At 37.6% G+C, this 21,831-nt stretch overlaps 1 protein-coding gene across 5 annotated transcripts; it reads left to right on the top strand.

Annotated features, from left to right (window-relative positions):
• Positions 1-333: 333 nt before the first annotated feature.
• On the top strand, positions 334-21,447 carry ZDBF2 (zinc finger DBF-type containing 2). Of its 5 annotated transcripts, none has more exons than XM_049807750.1 (7): positions 334-360; positions 3,659-3,770; positions 4,358-4,409; positions 4,949-5,000; positions 5,606-5,711; positions 6,516-6,643; positions 12,486-21,447. In XM_049807750.1, exons 2-7 carry the CDS (start codon positions 3,747-3,749, stop codon positions 15,190-15,192), a joined length of 3,069 nt encoding a protein of 1,022 aa, XP_049663707.1. In that variant the 5' UTR covers positions 334-360; positions 3,659-3,746; the 3' UTR covers positions 15,193-21,447. The 5 variants fall into 5 exon arrangements, with proteins under 5 accessions (XP_049663707.1, XP_049663698.1, XP_049663723.1 ...); XM_049807741.1 differs by lacking the exon at positions 334-360 and adding an exon at positions 513-819; XM_049807766.1 differs by lacking the exons at positions 334-360; positions 3,659-3,770; positions 4,358-4,409; positions 4,949-5,000; positions 5,606-5,711 and adding exons at positions 7,571-7,942; positions 10,621-10,751 and having other exon boundaries at positions 6,561-6,643.
• Positions 21,448-21,831: the final 384 nt, after the last annotated feature.

Below are 21,831 nucleotides of genomic sequence, written 5' to 3'. Positions count from 1 at the left end.
CGCCGCGAGGGACGGCTGCCGCCCTTCGCAGGGCCGAGGCCGCCGGCAGTCGGCCGCCCGCCCAGGGGCGGGAGGCTCCCGCGGGGCCGGTGGTACGCCCCGCCCGGCGGCACGGCCCGGCACGGCCCGGCCCAGGGGCCCGAGCGGGCGGAGAGAGGCGCTAAAGGGAAGCGCGTGCCCGAAGGCGGGCGGGCAGGCAGCGGCGGCGCAGCCCCTCAGGCTTTGGGCGGGAAACAGCAGGTCCCACCCACAGCGCAGCCCTCTGCTCCGCCCCCCTGCGCCGACCCGGAGCAGGAAGCGGGCGGCTGGCGTCCCTTGACCCCAGCATGGCACGGAAGAGCTTGCGGGGAAGTGATGGAGGTGAGAAGGCCCCGGGGAGGGAGCCGGGCGGTGGGAGCGAGGGAAATGCTGCGCGGCCGGACCGGGCCGGGGCGAGGCGAGGCGAGGCGAGGCGAAGGGGGCCGGCTGGGAGCGGGAGGGGCCGTTGGGGCGGGGTCCGCGCGCTGCTCGGTGAAGCTTTTGCGGGCGCTGCCAGCTTCCCTTCAGCCTCCTCCGCGGCGGGGAGCCTCTTCGGCGGGGGCGGGCGCCTCGGCTGTGCGTGGCGCCGCTCCCTCAAAACAGAGCGGGCTCATCGCGCCTCTCGGCTAGCGGCGGGCCCCGGGAGCTGTCCGCGGCTCCGCCCCGGGCGGCGGCTGGGCGTGGAGGCGCGACGAGGGGGGAACCGCGGACTCACCTCTCGGCGCGGCGGCGGCGGCGCAGGGACGGCAGCTGGAGCCAGCGCTGGTGGTGTGTGGTGGTGGGGCAAAAGCAGTTCCTGAAGTAAGTTACCGCCCCCCTGCTGGTGCTAATGCTGTTGGAAGACATAACTTTGTTGGAGGGAGAGTTTTCCCCCTTGTTTTTCGCTGTCTGCCCAGCACAGACCTTCTCAGGTGAAGCACAGACCTTCTCAGGTGAAGGGGCAGTAGAGGTTTTCCTGAGGTGTTTGTGGAGGAGCAGTTTTGACTGGCCTTTTGGCCCCTTTTATTTATATTTTACCTGTTGCAGTGCAAGAGTGACACTGTCTGGAGAGTTTCTCTGATGCCTTTGGCACTTCTGTATACTATCGAGAATGCACCACTGACTTTTTTTGTGTGCATGTGTACATTTTGTGCCTTTTGGTTGCCTCTTTGTGGATTTCTCTTGTTAAATGGGATTGTCTGAGGCTTTTCATCCTTTAGCTGCTGTACATAGAGTAACTCGGTAAAACCGAAAAGAAGCATTGGCGTTAGAGACAGCTAAAGTAGCCGGTTAGAAATTTACTACAAACATTTCTGTACGTAGCCAGTTGTTTTTATGTTTGTTACAATTTACATGATTTTTCAGTGGTAAGATATTTATGCTAAAGCTTGTACAGATGTAATTTACTTTTTTAATCCAACAGTTTAAGATATTTACAGTTGGAAGTATCTTAACTAGACTAGAATGTTCCAGGCTTTGCGTGGACATCTGAAAAATTCTTTGTGGATTTATAGCTGTAGCTCCTGTTTTGGTAAAGTGAGGATTGCAGTTAGGCTGCCCAGATTTTGGCAACATAAGGCATCTACATAGCAGATTTCCTTTACTTTGCTAGCCTGTGGTTTGAGCTTGACTTCAGATGGTAAGCAAGCTCTATGTAGTTTGAGTTCAGATTTTTTTCTTTGTCCTGTACACTAGGGTTCTTATAAAACACTGAGATAAAGAGACTAGGTTTTTCTCTCGTCAGCTTTGTAACTAAGTGTCAGAGGAAGATCTTTCAGAGATGTTTTTCTGTCAGTTACCAAGTGATAGCTGGGCTTTTACAGGTTTTACCTAACACGCCCCTCCTCCAGTGAGAAAATCTGGTCCATCGAATCTCTTTGAACCGTAGAAAGGTGACGAGGAGATCCAGGCTGGAGTAATTCAGTATAGATATTTTCACAATCCTGTCCTGTTTAAAGTTACTACACTCCTAGCTCGGTTTAAATGTTCCTGAGTCTGTGTCTCAGCCTGGGGGTGTAATCTACAGAATTATACTTGCAGGTGAGTGAACCCTCAGTAGCACACCACCATTTAAATTATTCCTTAAAATAAGGAGGTAACGAACCGTTGTAGTAGTTAACCTGCAACATACTGCAGTTGCCGCTGACTGGCGTCTCTGAGGCGGGACTGGGTGTTTGTATATTGAGGTGCTTCAGTTTTGCGGCAGTGGACGGGGATGAATGGGTGCGGTGCCCCCTGCTGACTGTCTGGCCGCCATGTCAAAGGGGTGGCCGCCTCTGCGGTTGCCTCACATCTGTAGCTTTGTCTTTAGAATATATATATATATATCTCAGGACCTTAAAAAAAATCGGTAAGTTGACGTGGAGCACATGGAACAAGTTATTTTCCATAATGCATCATTCATGAAAGATAGTCTTGTGGGTTTTTCCTTCGCTTTCTTTTGGATCCCAGCTGTGTATAGGAGGACACTGAGCAGGATGACTGAGATCAGTTGATCTGTCAAGAAAGCTTTTCTCTGTTGCCTGATGAGAAGGTTTATAAAAGCAGCTGGGTTGGTTTTTGTTTTGTGTTTTTTTTTTAAATACTGTTACATGAATTGACACACTATGGGAAGGAGAACGAGTCTGGTGTTTTGATTGGATGGTTTATTGGGGTTTTGTTTTGGGTTTGTTTGGTTTTTTTTTTTTGTTTTTTTTTTTTAATTGAGGTATTAAGATATTCCTTCTGACCATAACTGCTATTTTATAATGAGCAGTGCATAGTCAGAGGAAGAGCAAAGCAAGTTTAAAGAAAACAAACAACATCTTGCATCTGTCAAAGCTGATGGTATGTAGCCTCATATAGGAGCATATTTTCTACATATATGAGAACAGGAAAGGAGAAGGGAAGGAATGATTCTTGTAAAAACAGTTTATAAAGGAGAAGAAGTAGTTGATTTGAAACTGTAATTTTGTCATCTCACAATTACATAAATGGTAAGCCAAGAGCAGATCTAAGAATTGCTAAGTCCTGAGTTTTGAGACAGGATGTGATAGTTTCACTGTGATGCTGGTGACAGCGATTGTGCAAATTATTGTGGCCTTTCTGTTTTCCTTCTGTAATGCTAGTGATAATAGTACATTATACTATAATAGTGATAATAGTATATTCATTGAGTATATAATAATTAATTTATAAAATTATTTGAACATCTAACCTACTGTGAAATTTCCAGTTAATGTATTAATACAATTTCTAACTAGTTTATGTAACAAGCAAAATGAAACATTGTCTTTCTAAGAAGGTTTGTGAAAGATGCTCAAAATAGATTCATTTCAATTTGGTTAACATTGAGGAATTTGTTTTCTGTTATTGTAGAAGTATACTTAATTTTGAGTGCTAGCATCCAAAATGGCAACAATATTTGATACATAGGGACTGTGAGGAAAAAAGAAGGAACAAAGTTATTCCAGAAGGTATAGTTAGCATTTATGTAGGAAAGACTGTCAAAACAACTTCCATAATAAAAAAGAAGGACGTACTGTGGACTTTAAAGAGTTTTATCCATTTTATTGACTGACGTGTTTGCAAAGTGGTACAGAAAGATTTACATGCCTTAGGGCATGGAAAACATGCATTATCAACTCTATTTTAAAAGGCTCTTTAACTTCATTGTTGCCAGATGGGATGAGAAAAGATAAGTATCCTGCACTGCAAATGGCCTCCTGTTCGACATTTGGGTTTTGCTAGTCTGGAGTCAGCTTTGGTGGATGAAGAAGGTTGATGCCTCTAAGGTTTGTACTAGAAAGCTGATTTTATGCTTGCATTCCATAATGTAGAAGTACTGTGTGAAATGCGGAAGCCCTTTGTGTTTGGGCACTCCATGTTGCTGCAGTCATATTTTAATTAAAAATTGTAGGATTCAGTATTGGTTTGCAGGTCTTCGAGCAATAAGTATTACTTTTCCAGCCTGGATAATCAGTTTGTGTGGTTTAGGTCTTGTATGTTTTTTATTAGCATACATCTTTCATCTTTATTGTAAAGGCAACTTAGGAAATTTGACAATGTTATTGGTTAATAACCTAACAGAGTCTAAGCTGTATTCATAAGTATAGTATTTGACTTCTTTAATTAGATCAGGAATTAGCCCCTTCTATCAAAGCTAATATGTATTTTTAAATATAATACTAGGGTAATGTAGTAAAGCAGAGATTTATTTTTACAATGCAGCTTCATTTAAGTGAAGTTTTGGTCTATAGCTGAAACCATATAGTGCTTCTGAACAGCTTGGAGATTGGACTGAAGGATGAACTTGAGCATGTGCTTTATTGTGGGTTTTTCTTATTTTTTATTCTCAGTTAAGTTATTTTTTTACTTGCAGATGTTTGACAGAATCAAACCATCTGATGAAGCTTCTGCTTCTTCAGCACAAGGTGAGAAATTTAAAGTAGATATTTTTGTTGCAGTTATTATTTTTTTTAATGTAATTAACTGTAGAAGCACTAGTTCACCTTGTAGTGAACTACTACTACTTGCATACTTTGGTTTCCTAAATTTCACTATGGAACTTAGATAGAAGAAGTGACTTCTGAATCATCCACAGAGTTTCCATGTAGGTGTAATTTTCTTGTCCTGCAATAAGCTGTTTAAGACATGCTACATTTCATCTCGGTGACCATCAATGTAGCAATATAAATGTAGATTGCCTAGTCTTGATCCCAGACAAATCAGTAGAAAAATTCCCACTCACCTCAACCATGACAGAGTAAAGCTTATTTTATTAATTTTTTAGAGGAGTTTTGAGGACAAAAGGATCTCTCTCTACATGCTTTCTTGGAATTTACTAAACTTATTATCTTCCTTTAAAATAGTAGTTTTGACAAATGCAATGTAAGAAAAGTAACTAATTGCAGGCAGAACTCTATTCCATCTCTTTGATATTCTGGTTTTTGGTTTGGTTTCCCTCCCACAGGAATTGAAAGACATGGTGCTGAAGGCTCTCTACAACAGGATAGCAATAGCAGGTAAGTTAGGTGATGACTTAACTGGCATCTAGCTTAGTGCTTACACAAAGTAAAACAGGAAGAATCTGTTTTTCAACATGACCTATTATCTTGTGTAATGGATGACAATGATGCAATATAGATCCAAGTGTATGATGGAGGTCCTTTTTATCTTGTACCCACGTACTATTAAAAACTGTGGGGAAGGTGCATTGTAATGCCAAAAACTAATGTGTGGGTGTCAAGATTTCTTTGTCTTTGGTCGGGGGTTTTTTTGATTTTTTTTTTTTTTTTTTTTTTTTTTATTTCGGAAGACTGAAAAGATGACTGCCTTTTTCTGGAGACACAGGTCTCTTCAGATTTCAGCCAGCTGATATTAGTGTTTGTGTTAGCTGTGCCTTTAACCTGTTATCCTTTGTTCTGCATTTAAGAAAAATGTTGTTTTGTGAAATTTGCTTGGGAATACGTTAAAATATGTGGTCCTACTTGCCATTATGATTCTGAAATATAAACGTTTATCTTGCAAGTTTGTTCCAGCTGTATAATAAGATAGATATTTAGAATTTCCATGTTAAGAACATGAATTAAACAGCCCAGCATGTCTTGGTAATATTACCTTCTTTCAGTTTACGCACAAGAGGGCAAGAACATCCTCAGCCTGGAGTATCCACTGTGCAAAATAGACAAGGATACTGCAACTGTTGCCATGTACACTACAGTAATCTGGAACAGGTGAGAAGACTTCTGCATAATTCAGCAACAGATAGCAAGGAGTACTAAAAGGTTTTGTCAGCTTATAAAATATCAGTCTCTACACTGAACACCCAGTACTGAATAAAAAATAAATCAATTTGTGAATTGCACAGTGTATGCACCTGAGAAGAAGATACCCTTCTTATCTCTTGCCCGTAAAAAGATGCTGGTGGAGTGGCATGGCTACTGCTGTCTGCTTTTTTGAAGTGGCACGCTGCTGTGCATTGTATCCATTAGGTTTATATCTGTGGCTGTATATATTGTAAAGTATTAGGGTTAATATGTTAGATATCAAGACTGAAGACATTTGATCAACTATTTTCTTTTCTGTTCTTTAACTCAGCCAGTCTCCTGTCTTTTTTAGACTTTTTTAATTAGAAAGATATTTTAACCTTCTATGCTTATGAAAATTCTCCTTAATATGAGTAAATTATAGGGTGTTTACTCATATGAAGTTCAAGAATATTTTAATAGTAATTTATAATACATTTAGAGTGTTTGTACTAGTTACAAGAGACTTGTGCACAGCTGTCAGAGCTGCTAATTTAGGTTCTAACTCATAAAGGCATTTCAATACATTTTAGTATTATTTGAGACTCCCTAAGCATGCTTAAAAAGCTTATTGAATCAAGGCCGTGAAAGCAGAAAAGGCTGAAGATTTTTCTTTTCATTTAAATATTTTCATAGCAACAGTGTATTGTTTAACCTGGGAAGTAATTTTTAGGAACAGACCAGTGCATTAACAGTAGTATTAAACTAGTCATCTGTTTTATCTTTCACCAGCATGTTTTCAGCTCCCAGCACAGACATTTTACCACTTACTGTAGGAATCGTATGGGTACCAGTAGCTTGATGGAGCGTTTCCTGCAAGATGTTTTACAGCATCATCCCCACAGATACCATGACAACAGGTATAATACAGCTGGCTTTTTTTTTTAAAATATGTATTGGTAGAATGCATGTATTACGAGTTCTTATTTCTGTTCCACTGCTGAGCAGTAAATTTTGCCCATTTGAAGTGAAACTTTCACATTGAAGACAATGTAGAAAGGAGTGTATTTATATAAACATTGTCCAAGTATATTGCTTTTGTGTTGTCTCTGCACTTTTAAACTTTGTTTCACTACTTAAGGATTTGATACAACACTACTGATAGCAATTAAATGTGAAGACCTGAAAAAAGAAGGAATATATGTGTCAGTGGGTATAGTAGCAGACTGTACAGTCTGACATGCTTTTACAAATTCTTATAATTTGGGCTTTATAGATATTTTTTTATAATTTTGGGCTTTATATTTAGCAGTATATTTTATGGTATGTTTTGAAAGAGTGTAATTTTTGTTGTTGTTTGTGGATAATGTCAGGTGAATATTTATATGTTTATTTTTTCATTATACTTGCAGTTCACACATTCAGTTAATACTTACATGAATTACATTAACTGGCCAATTTATTAATGCTCAGATTTTGAAAAATGTTTTCTTTATTTATCATGTGCATGTTTAAGAGTGATAAGAGGGATAAGATAAGTTTTTCTCTGTAGATGAAGGGAAATCAATTAAATCTCATTACTTGTTTGTTATGTTCTGCAAGGCAGACAAAAATCCCAGTCTGAACCCAGTACAGTGTATCCGGATATACAACTGCTATAGATCTGACAAACAAGTGGAAGGGTATTTTGTCTGAAGGCAGTCATAGTGATGTTATCAGGGATGTGACAGAACAAGCTAATAGGCATGTCTATGACAAATTAGCCCAGGACATATATGCATCACTACAAATAAATAAATAAATAAATAAATCCTTCCATCTTAAATATAAGAATTTAATCCTTCTAGATAAGAACATCCACAATTTTTTTGCCATGGAGAAAATACAGGATTCACTTTAAGGCAACACTCAAACGAAAAGAAGCCCTCTCTTGAGGTGTCGCTAATACAAGGTTATTCCTTTGGTCAACGAAACCTGCTAACTAGGAAAAACAAGCTACCCATGTTCCTCTAAGTTGTTGGAAGAAGGAATGGAATGAGAAAAAGAATGTAGAAAATCTAGATGAAGTTGGAGGGAGAAGGGGGAGGAGTAATCCCAAATCTAAACAGAGTTTGAAGGAAGAAAAGCAAAGATGGAAAAGAAAGTGTGAATAGATTTATGTTGCGATACTGCTCTGAAAAATGACAGAAAAAAAGTCATGTTCTTAACTGGCATCTGAGGTAAGAATTGGATTCTCTTCTTTCATATGTAAAACACTTGGATTGATACACAGTTTCACTCAGTTCTTAAATGCCTGTTTTTACTATTTAGCTGACTTCACACAGGGGATCTTAAGAGTGTTATTTAAAAGGATGATAGAAATATTTGTGAGACTTGATTTGTTTTGCAGAACCAGTATACCTAGTAGTGATGTGGAAGAAGGAAAAAATTCATCAGAGCTTTGCCTTATACTGAATTTCAAAGGATATTGGTGTTCTGCCCCTCCCCCAGTAAAAAAAAACCACCACAAACCAAAAAATCATTCCTTCCTTGAAACTCTTAGTGTAGAAGTTTTTTATGTAAAGAAATAACATTGAGCATTTAAGAGAGTAAATCTTCATTCTGCTTTTGAGGTTAATTTGTAGCAAAACTGTCAGAAGTCCCTAACTGTACAGAACTGTAGTTCTATTCCCTTCACCCCAGAGACATATGCTTATAAGTAATTTTAAAAAATTGTATATAGGTTAAGTGAACTAGAAGCCTAGGAATTTGCTATAGTTTATCCATACCAAAATCCATTTAGTCCTATATTCAGTCTTCCAGCAGTATCCAGATGCCAGGTTTTTCACACAGAGGTGGAAGAACTCTGAAGTGAGAAAGTTAAAAGATTACTTCTACTGCCTTTGGCCTTCTTTTTAGGTCTAATTCTGATCTGTAAGATTTTGAAGTTTGAACAAAGGTGCTTTATCTCAGAGCTTAGGTGGACCAAGAATGCATGTAGCAGTAAGGCACAGCAGTTCAGCTGACAGGCATTGTTTGATCATCTGATGTATTTGATTACATTGCATTCATATGATAATAGAAATTATCCTCTTTTTTTATGTTACATTATATGAGGTTTCTCCTTTTGCTAAGTCAATCCTGTAACCCTTATCTGTACTCTGATGAATTCTATCCCTTTTTTGGATAACCAGAATTCCACTGTATTCCAAAAGATTATATGCTTTTGAGGAAGATGTTATATTTTTGGAGTACACAAGGAATATTGCAGGTTGTTTCACAAAATTTTATTTATTTTCTTTTAAAACAATGCATGTTGAGCAGGGAGGAGTATTTGCTGGGTTTTTTTTTCCTCCCCCAATTATTAGTTAGCTTTTTAGTAGACTCCCAGGGACCTTAATGAAAGCCTTTTGCATATCAAAGTAGTAAATCTTTTCTTTATCTGCTCCTTTATCACTGCCTAACACATGGTCCAGAAATTAGTGAGATGCAACTTTTCCTTTTGAGAAACCTTGATGGTGACTAGCTCTTATAGTCTTCCAGCTATTTTATTCTATTTTAATTGTTGTTACTTGAGCTAACTTGCCAGCTACAGCTCTAAGAGCTTTTAGTCGCTATGAAACTTTTGCGTTGCCACCTATAAACTTCATTATGTTTTTAAACATTAGCAATGTATTTACGACTTTATGGTCTTCTGCAACTGTAACTATTTATAACAGAAAAGTTTTGTTGTAGCATTTTTTTCTTCAAACATTCAGCCTGTGATTGTATTCCGTATACATTGCCAGGAATAAAGCTAAGCTCTGTGGCAGGTATCAGTTAAACTTCCTTTACAATAAGGAGGTAAAATATAATTTGGCATCTCAATTATGTCATTTCTTGTTATATTGTTTCCTTTGACCAAGACAGCCGTGTCTTCTCTGCAAGATTCCTGCTTCTGGTATGCATGAGCCATGACAGCTACTACTTTAGTTCCCTAACTTTCACTTAAATTGCATATTATTACAATTTGTAAGGGTATATGCATTCACACATACTTCACTCCTACACACACACACAGTCTCCCCACACGCCGTTTTTACAGATAGGGGAACATGTGCATGTCTTGTACATGCTTTTGAACACTGTGTAAAATTATAACAAGTTAGATAGGCATGGTGGCCTTTATATTCTAGCCTCTGGAAAATAAACAAAGGTAAAATTTTGCAACATGAATTTTTCAGCATTTGGACTCATGAAAAACCTGGACTCGACTTTACCTGTGGAACCACAGGTAGTGAGTCTGTAATAACAAACATCTTTTTTTGGGTGTGTGTTAATACAACTTGCACCATTAGTTCAGATCAAGTATTGGCAGTCAATATTTGATGTATACATCACTTTAGTGAATGAAGGATAATATGGTAATAGCCAAAGTAAAATATAAGTTGCTTCATTATGAAGAGCATGCAGTGCTTTATCACTTTTTATGTAGCCAGTGTGATTTCTGTTACTTGTTGCAGTGATTGGAGGAGATGTTGATCTACAGGATGTTCATATGACTGCCCTTGTGTTTACCTGGAAGGCTTTTTTTTGTTTGATGGAGAGTGCTTCAGTCCTTGCACTGTGAAATACCTTGTAGGTCTTGGTCTTCTGATAACTTTCATTTCCATGCTATTTTGCATAAAAAAATTTGGTTTGTTTATGACTGTTAGTGACTCTCGTTCTTCTCATATGACCTCAGTAAATAGGGTTTTCAGCACTCATGATACTTAGTACTCTGTGAGGCAGTCTGGGAGCTGTTAGTAATTATTTTTGAGAGGCCACAGATAATGTGTGATGTTTTAGAAGGACTGAGAAAAAACAAATGTAGCGATAGTCAGTTATCAGTAGGGGCAGAGAGAGGATCTGCTTATAGACTTCTTTGCTTGCATTACAGTGTTTCCCTGAGAACTGAATAACCAAACTCTTCATAAGAATCTAGAAGACAATGAAGTGATGAGGAATGGTTACTGCTGATTTAGTTAAGAAAAATCACATCAGGCCATCCTAATTTCCTTCTTTGACAGGGTAACAGACCTTTTCAATACAGGAGAATCATCTGTCTTGGTACCATCTGTCATGTTGCATCTATCATACCACCTCTCAAAAGCCCAGCTTTTGGCATGTTCTTGTATAAGGCTTATAAGCAAGCTAAGGAAAATGTGGAGATTAAATGGTGATGAAATGAATATGTGGCTGGCTGGATAACTGTTTTCTTAATTGCTAGTGGCTCGGAGAGAAAGAGAGAGAGGGAAAACAAAATCTAATGGTGGATCATGAGCCCTATTACTGAGCCCTCTCCTGAGGTTTAAAGTAGATGCTTTCAAGTATGAGTTATTGGGGGGGTGGGGAGTATTGTTTGTTTGGTTTGGGGGTGATCCTTATGAGGTAAGCTTTTCTGGACTAAGTCTTGTTAACTCTGTAGAGCTCAAATGATAGTTTTAATTTTTTTTTTTTTTTTTTTTTTTAAATTGGCCAAACCTATAATTTTTTTCAAGTATAAAACAGTTCTTCCAGGCTGAGAATTCTTCTTTTATCTGTCATCTCTCAGTAAAAGGCTGAGACATAGCTATATTCAGATAAGTTCTCTTGTAATTGTTTTTTCAGTGTGAAGTAGCTAGTTAGAAGTACTTACTACATGTTTGCTTGATATCAGCTGGCTTTATTAATAACTAATCTCTGAGTACTTCAAGGACTTCTGCACATGTTGATTGATTTTTAACTTTCAATAAATGTGGAAGCTGAATGTTTATAACCAAGGAAATTACAATAACATTTATTCACATACTTCTGTTAGCAGGTGAATGCACCATAAGAGGTGCATGACTGTCTGCCGTGTTGTATTAAAGGAAGCATCCATTTGGGTCTCACAAGGTCTGGTTATAACTTTCAAATGAAACATAATATTCTCTCTTCAGTTATATTTACTTTTTAAAAAAATTATTTTCATTGGATTTGCTCAGCTGTTACACATTGAAGCCTTGTTGATTCCTGTGTTGTGTAAGAGAAATTAGTCCATATCTGTCTGTTCTGTTAATTCTGCAAGACATAAACACTTGTATTTCAGGCAGTCCTAAAGACAGAACTGCCAGTTACAGAATATATAAAAATCTGCTGCTGTCACAGTGAGGCTGAACAATCATAACTTGGCTTCTTATAGAAGTGAGCCAGAAGCTGTGGTATGTCTGTGAGATACAGTAAGTACGGAATTCCTTGGCAACATGTGCAGAGTTTCTATCAGGCAGCCATGTTTTGTAGCGAAAGGGGCATTTATACTCAATAGTATTTTTACACTGTGCCATATTTTAATGTTCTATTTCTCTACAAAAGCTTAGTATTAATTAGTGATAGTTTTACCAGTGAAATAACCTCTTTATAAGCTCACAGCTTCAAACAAAGGAAATATCTTTACTTTTTCTTGCTTTGCTCTATTTATAAAAGGATTGTAATGTGTGTTTGGCCATTCTTAATGGGTGGTTGCATGAAGAGGGTAACTGACTAATGCCCAAATTGTTATCTTAAAGCTTTGTGGAACGTTCCCCCATCCCCCTCTGCTCTTTTTAAAAATGGAGTATCTCTGCTAAAGTAGCAAAGCTAGTAACTTGAGTTTGTCCATTAGGTGTGATGCACTCTAGGTAATTACTCTTTTTTTTTTTTTTTTTTTTTTTTTTTTTTTTTTTTTTTAAGAGACACTATTGTTGTAAATATGCTTGAGATTTTTCAAGTATCTATATAAGGTGGGTTTTTTTCCTTCTGCTTTAGACCAAGCTATGATGACATGCCACTCCCTGTCACTCCAGAGGCTGCTAGGATTGCTTGCCTGTCCCCAGAAGAGATGGAGAAAAAGAGGAACAGAGACAGACAGGAGATTTCCAGCCAAGATCAGGAGTCCATTGGTGAAATACGCTCTTCTGCTCCATGCCTGTCTGATGAGGGCACAAAGAAAACTTTGGTAACACAAGCATTTATTCAAAAACAAGAAAGAAGGCAGGAACATGTTGTAAGAATATCCCAGCAGTCTACAGGCATTTGTAGCAATGAGAAAAGCAATACCCCGAAAGATGCACACATTGCAAATCATAGCCATGAAGGCCAGTTTATAGCTGTGAACCCTGTACCTCAGCGTTTTTCTGTCAGTGCTTTAATCCATAGTTCTTCTGTTAATCCTAAACCAGGAAAAAATGTTAGGAATTCGGCAGCATCAAATCTGATTCCGCATAGTGGATGTGATAAAACAGGAATGGAGGTATGCAATAGTGATGTGTTATTGAAGCCATGCTTGAATCCTGCTCCAGCACTGGTTCACCCAAAATGCCCTTCAGTTTCTCATCAGAAACCTATGTGCAGACACAGCAATTCTTTATGTATTACCTCAGGTCAATCTCTCTCAAAACGAGGTGGTTTACGAACTCAGGATGAAACTTTAGTGTCTGATTTCCATCTCAGGGATACTGTGGGTATCAGCAGCTCCCTAGATCTTGGGACATCCCCACAACTAGCAAGATGCAAAAATGTGAAGACAAACAGAGGTGATGTAAGTTCAGTGGATGAAACTATTGAAGATGTTATTTTGAAATACTGCCATGGAACTACATCTGAAGAAACTCATTTCAAAGAAGAGAATAATCCCTGTTTAACTTTTTCATCACTTCTGGACCATACTCATTTAGAGGGTTCTGAAATGAGTTTTGACTGTGATGTACCTATTCAGGCAGGAACAGACTTACCCAAGGCAGCTATAAAAGGTATAGAAGTCCTAAAAGAGGTCCAAGTAAGTTTGCAGGATAAAGACTATGGAACACAGCTCTCTTCTGTTTTAAAAAGTGAGTCAGTAGAGAAAACAAAAGCAGTGAAACAGGATGTTGTAGCTCATACTGAAGAACCGGTTCTTCCTGCTCTGCCTCATGTGCCTCCTTCTTTTGTGGGAAAGACTTGGTCTCAAATAATGTATGAAGATGATATAAAAATTGAAAAACTTGTGCGTGATTTCAGGGAAGGTCGTTTTCGCTGCTACTTTGACAGTGAATCCACAGCCAACTGTACAGGAAAGAGAATGAAGAAAAAAAAGCAGAAGGATGAAAAAAAGAACAATATCGTTGAGGGTAATAGAACAGAAAGTGCATCAGTTAAAGCATTGCCAGAATTTAATGATGCCTTAAGTGGTGGCTCTGATTTTGGTAACCTATCTTTAGCCTCAGATACACTATGCAACCCACAAATTCTTAAAATGCCTAGGAAAAGGACATGGCGCCTGGCTTCAAGATGCCAGGTGGTTAAAGTCAGCCATGGCACCCAAACAAGTCTATTGAACTACCCTGTAGCAAAAAGAAAAATGTCTAGAAGGGAATCTGATGTAGCTGATCAGAAAGCAAGCATCGTGTGGCCGGAGAATGAAAAAACTCCAAACATGAAAACTAGACTATGTGCCCTTAAACTTCCTGAGTCCTATAGGAAGATTATGAGTCCTGTACAGCCCAAGACAGTGGTGTATGTACTTTCGTGCCCAGAGATAAAACAGTGTAAAGGTAAACCTATAGATATTCCCAAAATGAGGAAAAATTGTAACTCCACAGATAGCAAGGATTCTGTAAGGTATAAATACAAACAGTGTTCTTTTAAGTATTATGACCCACTAACAAATCGAATTTTGAAAATGCCTCCAAAGAGTACAGTTGGAGAAAAAGCCAAAAAGCCCTCCCACGTTCGACAGCTTTTCAGAAGTCTCAGCTTTGATGCAAACATGAGGAAACTAGCTGATGCACAGAGAGAAAGCACACCATCAAAGTCAATGAATTGGTCAGACTTCTATAGTTCATCTTCAGCATCTTTCCTGCCAGATCCAGGTAAAGGGAATGACGCAGCCTCAAGCCAAAAGGCAGATGGATCTTCTGTTTCCACAGAAAGAACAGATTGTTGGGTATCTGGTCACTCTGAGAACTCAAAACACCTGATCATTTCACCTTTGAGCTCTCACCAGTCTGTGGTAGAAGGAGATGTTAGATTAACTCCATTTAACAGTAGAGTTACCAAAACCCCTCTGACCTCTATCAGGAGTGAGCGGTTAGAGAGAGAGAATCCAAAGGCAATATGGAAGAGAAAAGAAAGCACTAATAAAGAACCAGTTTTTTCCAGAAAGGCTGCAGGACCTATGTCTGTCAGATGTACTGTTGGGAGGAGAGGAAACAGAGTAACTGCAGGCAAACAAACTTCCAGAGCTAAAAAACAGCAAAAAGAAGGGATGAGAAGGAAACTTCGTCCTCGTGCCCAGAAATCTGCTTTCTCCATCCACAGGTGCCAGACAAAGAAAACTACAGTGGGAAAGCACCGTAAGAAAGAAAAGTCTGATGCTAAAAAACTAAAGGTGAGGAGGAAACCAAAAAGGACCTTTCTGAACTCAACAGTTGTCACAGGGATTCCTGAAAAGAGGCAGAAAGTCACATCGGAATCTTTTCCCAAGAAGCCAGAGTGAGCTTCCTCCAAAGTCAGGAACTGGGAAGTAAGTGGAGATAGGGGTCACCCTAGCACTGTGAACCGACCCTCTTGAAGAATTTCTGCTGTACCCTTACTTAGAAACTGTCTTGTTCTACCAGGTGAGAGCTAGCTACCAAAAGAACTTTTTTTTTTTTAAATGGCCAGCACCTGGGAAAGATTGAGGAAGAGGAAAGTGAACAAAAGGAGGTCATAGATGAAGCAGTTGAAGTGCTAGAATTGCAGAGTGTAAAGCCAGTCTAATGTGAAACAAATACAACTGTAAACTCAGCTCTTGTTCCTGGAATATGGGGACATAATGTATTGCACTGTTCTACTGTGTAAAGCTGCAGAAGTTGTGCATTTGAGTTAAAAAGCACTTAGAATCCTATTTACTAGACTTCACCTGTACATTAGAAAAATGAGCTTGAATAGTATCATATTGTTTTTATGGTTTTATCAGTGCGTAATAGTGCACTAGAAATTGTAGTAATTAATTGTGCCTATTCTCATTTTTTTCCACATAATTCTAAAGTGCAAAAAATGACTCGGTTGTTATGCTAGAAATTAAATGAAGATACATTAATCTGGGCTGTGTACGTAGTTCATGTTTGTGTATATGCACACCTCCTTCAACACGTAATATATACTTGCCTATGGAGTGGCATTAAAATTAATACAGTATGATACAATTCAGATCAATTCAGTGCTTTCTTGAAATGAAATATAATTGTACATGTTTTTATATCGACTTTTTTTCCTGAAACCATGTCCAAAGCAGTTATTTTGGACAAAAAGTCACTGTGGGCTCTCGTCAAGCAATAACGGACCATGCTGGTAAGGAAGTATGTCTCTCTAGGGCACTGTTCAAATGCTGGTGGCTAAAGTGAAATCTCAAATTCCAAAAGAAATATAGGCTTAGGGTTTGGGGTGGGTTTTGCTTGTTTGTTTATTTTTCTTTTTAAATAGCTTATTGATCAAGTTTATAGTTGAATTTCACGTTCCTTAGTGGGGGGATGAAAAACTTATAATACAAACAAAAGGCAGTGAGTTGTTCTAGAATTTCAACCTTAAATTGGGAGTTTCTGTGCTTTTTGATTTTTAATTGGGTGTACTATCGGTTACATTTTTACATACTATAGTTGAAACTTTCTTTTTAAACTTTCAGTAAAATATTTAAATAAACCTTAAGTAGCATCCATCTAAATGTATTAGAGTTCAAATATCGGTTTCAACAGATATTTAAATATCTCTTTTAAAATATTTAGTTGAATTAAAATTATGTTCCATAGTGATTCATGTTTGGCCACTCATGCTCTAACTACTGTGATTTTATGGCAAAAGACCGGTTTAGTTTTTTCTTTTTTTTTAATAGTTATGATGACAGCTTATTTAATGTGTTTAGGAGATATAAACCCCAGTCTTGCAGGTGTTTCTATGCTTTAAAATCCAAGATTAATTGTTCATTTGTATTAAGTTAAGCATATAGTTAAACATCATCACAATCAGGGCTCTGGTTTGTAAATCTGCAATTTGGTATGTTATATAATCTGTCTTACTTTAAAGGTCTTTGTAAATTCTATAGTGGTACAATGCATCTTTCAGAACACAAGAAAAACATAGAAAAGAGAGGCCCTGCTCTCTCTGCCATTGAGCATAATATCCGTGTGTTTTCCCCTGAAAAAAAACCAAAATAATTCTTGATTCATTTTCTGAAGTGTCAAGGGTCACTGGTTTGGGTTGAGATAAAGGTGGACTTTGAAATGTTTTAATTTAATATACAGTATCTGAAGGAAATATAAAAGGTCTCATCATAAACCACTTGTTCAAAAAATATTTGGGGGATTTTCTTAATGTTTGTGTGTATTTCCCAGGATAAAGAAAAGATGTACATGTACTTAAGCCAGCTGGAAACTAAGTTTCTTTACAAGTAAAAAATGGTCTGACAGATTTTTGATTTATTTTTTAATTTATTTTATTTTTTAAATAAAAGTTGATTTCTGTGGATGTATTTCCTATGATTGTCAGTAGACACAGAACCTTATGACCATATTGCAAGTCACTGGAAAATGAAGGGTTATAATATGTGTTCTTATAGTTCTCTTAACTAATTGTGCCTGTATAATTTAGTATTTTGTCTAATATAAAAATGATTTTTTAAAGCAAAGTTTTAAAGGCATGGTTTTTATAGAAGGGTAATTTTTAGATAAATCAAAAGAAGATTTTTAAATAAAGTGTGTTTTAAAGCAAAGCTTTAAATTAACTCTATAGAGAAGTCCCATTCTAACATATTTTTATGATACAAGAATGTTTTCCTATCTGACTTCTTCCATCTTATTTTTCACAGTATTGTACACATGAAGAGCATTAATTGTTTTGTGTGTGAATAAGGCTTAATGCACATTGTACTTTAAGATCACTAGTGCATATTTGTTTACAGCCAAAAATACTGTTCTCCATACTTGTTCATTGCAAGCTTGTGTTCCTCCAGCACACAACTTTTCCTGGAAATCTTGAGTAGTAAAAATATCTTGAGGACTATAGAATGACTAATATTTTTAGTCTGTAATGTTTGTTTGGGTTTTTTCTTGTAAATAGTAGGCCCCCTTGTCAGGGTTGGGTTTTTTAAAAAGAAAAATGTATTATATTTAAATAAAATTGTAAGTAACTATATATTTTCCTTAAAACCAAAACAACCAAAAAAGTATGAAATGTAACAATTTTTATAAAAAATAAGACTTGGGTTACAAGTCTGGAAACATTTCTGTGGTTGACTGTCAAAATAAGATTTGCTGTAAGCTTGGATGTTATTCTGTGCCTCACTTCTGACTGTTTAGAAACTTCTGTGCATGCTCAATGACTAGTAGAAAAAAGGAGAGACTGTGATATGAGAAGTAAATGTAGAAACTGCTTTGGAAAGAGACTTGATGAAGATATGTGCAAAACATAAAAAAAATGCAGAGATGCTCAATATCACGTGCATGAAGGAGAAAAGAGAAGTTTTCTGGGGTCTTGAGGAATTAGTCAAACACTTCCCTATTAGATAAATGATACAGATTCTGCTGCCATTTTTTAATAGCATGTTGTTTCATTAGCAGCGTGGCTGAAACTTTTGAAACGTGATTGTGAATTCTCCACCAATGGAAAACTTCAGAGCTGAAATACTTTCTCACTGAAATTGATGGGAGGGTTGGTTGGGGTTGGGGGGGTGTATTTGGTTTTTTGGTTTTTAACATTAGTGGACAAAGATGGTTCAGTATGTTTGCATGTCTTAATCTAGAGAAGCAAGAAAAGATAACTGGATTAAAGAGGAATAAAGTAATGCTTTTTTAATTTAATTTGCAGCAGATAGGTACAGGATATTTTATAGTAGTTGAGAAAAACGTTACTGTTTCTTCTTCTATGCATATGTGATTTCGACCTCCTGCAAGTTCATACTTACGTTTTTTATACAGTTCATAATTTTAAGTCTCTCCTCCCTCAAAGTACTCATTCAACCTTTTAAAACAATCTCATTCTAAGCAGCTTGATTGCTATTATTCACTTGTATTGTGAACCTTGAGTGTGACCCAGACTCATACTGTGCCTGGTGCTAACCAAGCATAGAATAGCAAGTCCCCAAGACATTAGATGTTTGAAGCTTGCACCTAGCACTTCTTCAGTTCCTTTTCTCATACAATCTTTTGCTTTATAGTTCTTTCTGACAAGTTTGCATCCATTTCTTTTAATTGTAGTATGAAAGTTCTCTCTGAGACTTGGATAAAATGAGGTATTTAGTTGTATTTATAATGAGACTATGACTTAATCTGAAGGTGTATTTAAGTTTCATGCTAAATTTGTGCCCAAATGAGAATATGTGTTTTTGTGGTTTTCATGTTCTCGTAATTGGTCATGTATTTTGCAAAACTCTTGCTTGGTGCTGTAATTTTTTATCTGCTTCTCTGTCTCTATTGTCCATGGTCATTTGACGCAATGTGAGTTTGTAAGAATACAGTGATATTACCAAACTTGTCCAGTGCTATTGCTGGATGTTCTTTCTTTGTATCTTCAGCTCATTTAATTTCAGATTTATTGTTTCCATGTTTTTCCTCGGTCATGCATTTGGATGGTTTTTTTTAATGTTGTGAAGAGCTAAATTACAGGACAGGATATTCTGTTTGGAAGTAAATCAGTGACAGGTAACAGAAACTGATGGTGTCCTGATCTGAAGTGCAGAGGACAAGGTGGCATATGTGCTCCTGTGCTTGGGATTCTGCTTACTTCACCGAGTAGTGCAAAATGGGAGTGGGATGATGATTCTTGATTTCTTTAGCTGTTTTCCTTTCTCTTTCCCCTAGAGTAACTCTGCCTGAGAATGGAGTAATCTGAATTCACACTTATTCTGGAAATAGAACAGTGTTTCAACTGTTGATGTTTTGGGGACAGATAAGAAAAGTAAAATGTATCTCACTTGCTAATGCAATTAAAATTTCAGAATTTTTGTCTTTAATGATATATCTGCTATGAATCACAGCATTGCTGATAATTTTTTTCAGAAAACTTTGTAGTAGCATAGGTCTGAGCATGCCCAGAAGCAAAGGTTTTGTTCCTTGTTTGCTTATGTTTTCCAGTTATGAGCTTATTCATTCCGTCAGCAGAAAAAAAAATCTTGTTTTAATAAAATAAAGACTGAATTTGCATTTTTGTAGTTTCTTTATTCTTGAAGTGGAATTTAACTTGAAACTATTTGCTATAATTTGTTGTGGAAAGAACACCATAGAATGCTATGGAATAAGCTACTCTGAAGAAGGCCAGTCATCACTTAAACCGCTGTTCACAACTGTATGATATCTTGACCCAGTGAAGTCTTCTGTTGACTTCAGTGAAGCCAAGATTCATCCCATCCTGTGGCAACTGAAGCAATGACATCCTAGGATTTCATTGAAAAAGCATCAGATGTATTTGAGGTGTCTAACTGCATTTTGGCAGTAGGAAACCAAGAAGCACCAACCCATGGCAAGCCTGATCCCTGCAGAACTTACTCATGAACAGTTTTTTCAGAATGTGCACTTGATAAATGAGGGCAGGAGCTGGAAGTATCATAGTGTTAAGTCACTTTCTACTTACATAAAATGGATTGGCTTCTCTAATCAGACCAAAACAGTCCTGATCATGATCTTACAATGCATGCAGAACTGTCTTCAAAGCTGTGTGCAAAAATCCTTTTAAGAGTGAACAATATAGGACCCTGTCTAGAATACCTTGTTTTTTAAATTTAGTAGTCATTTGCTGTTTGTAACAGTGCCTGTTTAAACCAGCATGATCTTTTGCAGGAGCAATGCACACAGATGTGTCACGTTGGATCAATAAATGGCTGAAAGGCATAGGCATGTTGTTTCCTGAGGCTTCAATATATCATAAAATTTCAGGACATGCTTTGCAGTTTTCAACCCATACTTGAAGATAGCCATGCATTATGCAGCTGGCTGAATGAAGTTACTACTGTACTGTCAAATAATAATTCAGGAAAGACATCTTGTTCAACCATCTAAACCTGGAGTTACAGACATGATACCGTAACCAAATTTTAAGTCTGGTGACTGCATCTTTCATGGGAAATAAAAGCAATTAATGATATGCTTATAGAGTGTCAAGTACAATGGAGGTCCAGTTCAAGCTGGACTATTTGAGAACTATGATGAAATTAATAGCTTGGGTTTAGTTGGCTTTGGATTCATTGGAGTGATTAGTGGTTTCATGCACAAAATTATTGTGTTTCTGTGGTCCTGGAAGTCACAGTGATTCTCTTGAATTCCAGAAGAGTTTTTGATGAAATGTATGAACACAGATCATTATTACAGCTTACGTGATTTAACAGTGTCAGCAATTCTAAACCTAGGCTTTTTCTTTGTCAGTATTCTTTCCTTAAGGAAAACTGAAAAACAGTTCTTCCCAAATATTAGCATTCGTAAACAGGTTTTTCTGTCTCTTGCATCCTCAAATGAAAATGTACTTCAGTGTATTAAAGCTGGCCAGCTTTTTCTATTTGCTGTGTCATACTGCGTTAATGTTGGCCCTGGTGCAACTAAGTGTTGGTTATAGCTTACTTAGTCATTTAATATTGTACAAAGAAGTTGCAGAATCAAAATATACCCTTGCTAGCTCATGCAGAGAGCATAGACACTCTGCTGACCTGGAGATTGTGTTGTAAGAATTAAGAGTGAGGAGGGTCGATGTAGTCCTTAGTATACATGTTGCATCCCTTGGTGATGCAATGCATGTGCATGACTTGCTTTTTATTACGCTAAAGTTTTAAGATGTAGAGGGAGGTAGAAGTAAGGAGTAAGACTTAAAGATGTAGTATGGATTGGAACTAGACCAATGAATATTCAGTTTTTGTTCTTTTTTTGGTATTTATCTCCGTTTCGTCTGAACCTTTGCAAACAGTTGTCAAAAACCATCTATTTCCTGTGGTGGTTCAGCTCAGATTCCATCATTCTTTCTTCTGGTATGTTACTTTTATTTGCTTAATACATGGATAATATTTCTCTTTACTGCTGCTTGTTTTGATCCTTTCAGCTACTGCTAAGAGGGGAAAAATTATTATAAAAAAGGTTGTGCACGTGCTTCTTTTTGAAGGCTAAAGAGAAAAGTTGTAAGG

The sequence above is a fragment of the Accipiter gentilis genome, chromosome 1, assembly GCF_929443795.1.
Source record: "Accipiter gentilis chromosome 1, bAccGen1.1, whole genome shotgun sequence".
Taxonomy (NCBI): domain Eukaryota; kingdom Metazoa; phylum Chordata; class Aves; order Accipitriformes; family Accipitridae; genus Astur; species Astur gentilis.
Note: the sequence above shows the minus strand (reverse complement) of the source record. Positions and strands in the feature narration are given on the sequence as shown.